The sequence below is a fragment of the Seriola lalandi genome, unplaced genomic scaffold, assembly GCF_002814215.2.
Source record: "Seriola lalandi dorsalis isolate HSWRI2012SDOR001 ecotype SW California unplaced genomic scaffold, Sedor1 jcf7180002054317, whole genome shotgun sequence".
In the NCBI taxonomy this organism is placed as follows: Eukaryota; Metazoa; Chordata; class Actinopteri; order Carangiformes; family Carangidae; genus Seriola; species Seriola lalandi.
In genome coordinates, this window is record NW_019524870.1 from 928,953 (window position 1) to 933,048 (window position 4,096).

Consider the following 4,096-nt stretch of genomic DNA (forward strand, 5'->3'; position numbering starts at 1 on the left):
GCTCCGGCTACAGCCCACCCCCACTCCCCCACTCCCTCTGCCCATCCCCTCAGCAGCTTGACGTCAACTCCAACCCCAAACCCAGCTCCCTGCACCTTCCCAAACAGGCCTCCTTGTCCGATGCTCCGCATGCGCCCCTGTCTGAAACGAATGGCTCCACCCTTTACATCAAACCCCCGCTCGTTCTTACACGTCACGATCTGTTCCTGGGCTCCCCCAAACCCCCCAACACTCCCCTATCTGCTCCCCCTCCATGGGCAGCCTGTGCCTGTAGCCGAGAGCGAGGAGCCAAGCTGACTAGGTAAATACAGACCCCTGCTCAACTCTTTCGTACTTCCAACACAATTCACACACAAGTGAAGAGAAGCCCCACGGGGATGAAAAGAAGCCTGAGAAAGGGATGAGATGAGGAGAGAAGGAGATGGGTGAGATTAAGATACTCCCGACAGCGCCACCCTGTTCTCCATCTTATTATTTCTTTTGGTTTTGTATCCGTCAGTCATGGAAATCAATACGCTTTAGGAATTCCATTATCAGATCCATCTTTAATTTAATAGCCATGTATGCAATCCATAACTTTCCATGTTGCCAGGATATTCAGGAGCCGGTTGCCAGGCAACAAAGGAAATTCAAAGCTTTCAGTGAATACCATTTTAAAAAGTGGGCGTTAATGAGTCATGCCAGTGGGCCCCGTCAGCCCTGAGTGGTAGACTGCAAGATCAGACCTTGAATATGAACACAACACAACACAATGGTGTTTGTTGAAGTGAAACAACATGGAAAGCAATACGAGTTAATGACATAATCATGATGTTTGATATCGGAGGAAATCCCAAAGATGCTCATCTGCATTGCTCCACCCTGACTTTAAATCCCAGCAGCTTCAGTCATCCATCCATGTCTCATCTGCTGAATGTGAGAGCAGCTCTCAGTCAGTCGGTATAAACTGGTTATGTTCTGACCTTCAGGTCCTTCTCCCATTGGCATTCTGGCTGCGCTGCACTGTAAAAGTACGGAAAATCCATTAAGCCATCAGGGTTTATTTGGGATTTCTGAACTGCTTCTGCTGCACCACAGTATAGACTACATGTCCATCTGCAGCAGTGGTCACTCAGGCTATTTGACATTGAACTATGGGTGCTCTCATATTTTTTTTAAAATGCCGAGAGACTTACAGACACAGGGTTGACATATTATTAAGTGAGATGCACGGAGGAGCTTGTGATTTGTAAATGTGTGTTTTTTTCTCCTCAGCACTCTGAAGAACAAGGAGCTGTCTCCAGTGATCGGCCAGAAGGGAATCCAGGGAACGATGACCTCTTGTGGACAGTCGCAGCACTCTGAGCACAGCCCACACACCCTGAGGAGAGGTAATAAGGGGGTGGCGTATCACTGCTGCCTTAGTGTCCTGCACTATTTACTTTTATGTTTTCATCTTAGCCATTTTCTGCCATTTCTGGCTTAATCTGTTTCTTAAAGTAATGGCTTTCAGACATGCACCTCGTCATGTAAATCTGCTGTCAGTTTCACGTCAGTCTCAGGTCGGAGTGAGCCCCTGTCACTTTTTTGTAAAGGTCACAACTTTGATCTTAGTCTGAGCTGAATGCTGCCACGTTAACATAAAGGCTACAGCAGCACAAGGTTCCACCTTCTTAAGACTAATAAATTTCTAATTGTTTTTTTCTCTTATGCACAAAGAAAATCTTTAATAAACTTTTTTATTATTAAATACTGAGAATAAACCCTGGATCCTCTAATGTCAGATGAGTCTATGAAATGTTTAATCAGCCATGGTTTCCCCTCATAGTGCAGCACAGAAGAGGAAAAAACTAAGAAAAACACTATAATCATTAAAATATCAATCTCACTGAATTTCACACAAACGCTTCACATCCAACATGTGAGCAAAAAGGAGTCACATCCTAAAGATTGTTGTTTTTAACTCTGTCTGGCCCCTTCACTGTTGCTCTTCCTGAGGTTTCTCGCTTGTTTTGCCTGTTAAACGGTTGTTTTTGATTTCCATATAAAATAAACTGACTTTACTTGAGCACTGTGAGACTGAAGGTTATAAAACACGCAGCAGAATTATATATTATCAACAACAAATGATAAACTTGTGAAGAAAATTGATTTAGGGATCTCCATGGTTGATTAGATTAATGGGTAACTCTCATTTTCATAATGATCATTAAAGGGAAACTCCTCAGATTTTACTCGGTAAAGTCAGTTTATTCATTTTGGTTGAGCCTGTAAAAACAGCTGTATAATGCTCCCATTTACAGAAAATCTGTTTCATTAAGTTTGAAAGATGAGGACATTAACAGGCGGGTAAAGTCTAATGAAAGACTCTGTACTTTATAGGATCTGCAGGATCTGAAGGAATGACTCATACTAAAGAGTAAAAGTCAGGAAATCTCAGACCCTGCTACTTCAGATTTTAATTTTATTTTTGAAAATCTGCCTCCCAACATCGAGCTCTATAATAAGTTTTAAAATCCATCACTTATTCAGCCTGTGAGAGAATGAGAAGACTCCTCTTCCTTCATATCATCATGTTGTCCAGCCGTGACTCAGCTCTATCATTGCAGTTTTATAATATTTATATTTATGAGATCTATTTTTTTTGTGGGTGTCTCCACAGCTAAGAAGCTGGCCCCCATCCCCCCTAAAGGCCCTTACTGTCAGACAGGAGCCATGTCCGACCAGTCGACAGGTCAGCCGTCTCCAGTCAGCTTGTCGCCCACTCCTCCCAGCACCCCCTCCCCGTATGGCTTCAGCTACCCGCAGGGATACGCCACCATCGGCTCCCCGGGTCAGATCCAGGCGGCCACCACCCCGTCCCTCTCCTCTCCGCCCTCGCTGGCCGGGACTCTCACCAAGGCCAGGCCGACCCCCAAGCCACCCCGGCAGAGGCCCAGCTTACCTCCTCCTCAGCCCCCCACCACGCCCGGCGCCAGTCCCCAGCCTCTGGACCATTCAGCAGGTCTCCTGGACGGTTTGTCTCCCGGGGAAAGCATGTCCACAGGTAATGTCACAGATTACAGCACATTACCACACATGTACACGCAGACTGGACTGTTGATGTATTTGAATTCTTATAGTCTACTTATTTAAGCCCATTTATTACTGGTTACTCGAACAAATGATGCAGTATTTTTCATAAATAATATGAAATAAGTCTTCCTCTCATTAGTCAAGCTTTACACTTTAAGAAATGAGCCACAGCTGCATTGTTTAATCACCAGATATTACAAGATGACTATAACAGGTTGATTGATCATGGATTTATCACTAAATCCACAACGTTTTTAATTGTTTATACAATACAAACCTCACTACAACAGTAAACTTCAAAGTCTTCAAAAACAAATATTACAGCTAAACAGCTAAACTTTTCATTGGATTTTTTAGCAATGAAAATACATATATTGAGTATTTTTTTTTAGGTTCAGGCTGATTGGAGATGCTCAAAAATAGCATCCTTTTTGAAATCTCAACATAAATCTGCACTAAAACACGATGATTTTCTGTTGACTGTTGCTGGAGTTAATACTAATTAATTTGCCTCATCAGCACAAGCAGGTTCTAATGATGTTTTCGTCTAATTTTCCCTTCTTGTCGACTGCTCTTATTGTCTCACTTACAGCGGTATGAGGCGAGTGTGATTCTGTGTGTGAGAGGGACTTTTAGGGTAAGCAGGAGTTCCTGTGCTCAAGCCTCACCTCTCCACCCCCACCCCCCCACCCTCCACCTCAAGTCCAATCCCCTTGTCATCTCGGCCAAACATGGAGCCGGCTCACACTGGGGTGAGGCTGCCAGCAAAGGCAGATCTTGGATCAGGCTAAGATCTGATTCAGTTTGCCTCTATGGCAGCTTCACCTTAGAGCCGCTCCTGATGTTACCTGTACATGACTTCTCATTATGTACCAACACACAGCTGCTGTGTTCAGTCCACCTTTAACTCGTTTGTGGCCTTTGCATGGTGGCTGAGACTGATGCATGGCTTAAAGTCCAGTCTAAATAGACCAGGATGGACGCCTTTTTTACTCTGAATCCCACCCATAATGCCCTTCTCCAGCTGCCCCCCGCCCCCCCC

General features: G+C 44.5%; 1 protein-coding gene across 2 annotated transcripts in view; it reads left to right on the top strand.

The window, feature by feature from the left end:
- Positions 1-4,096, top strand: part of LOC111655426 (rho GTPase-activating protein 44-like) — an 83,634-nt gene that overhangs the window by 72,892 nt on the left and 6,646 nt on the right. Inside the window, exons 19-21 of one of the 2 annotated variants that reach the window (XM_087174120.1) lie at positions 1-301; positions 1,255-1,370; positions 2,642-3,025. The exon at positions 1-301 is cut by the window's left edge and continues 236 nt beyond it. In XM_087174120.1, the coding sequence (XP_087030246.1) occupies positions 1-301; positions 1,255-1,370; positions 2,642-3,025 (801 nt within the window). The remainder of the gene's footprint in view (positions 302-1,254; positions 1,371-2,641; positions 3,026-4,096) is intronic. The other variant, XM_087174119.1, reaches the window with a different exon arrangement.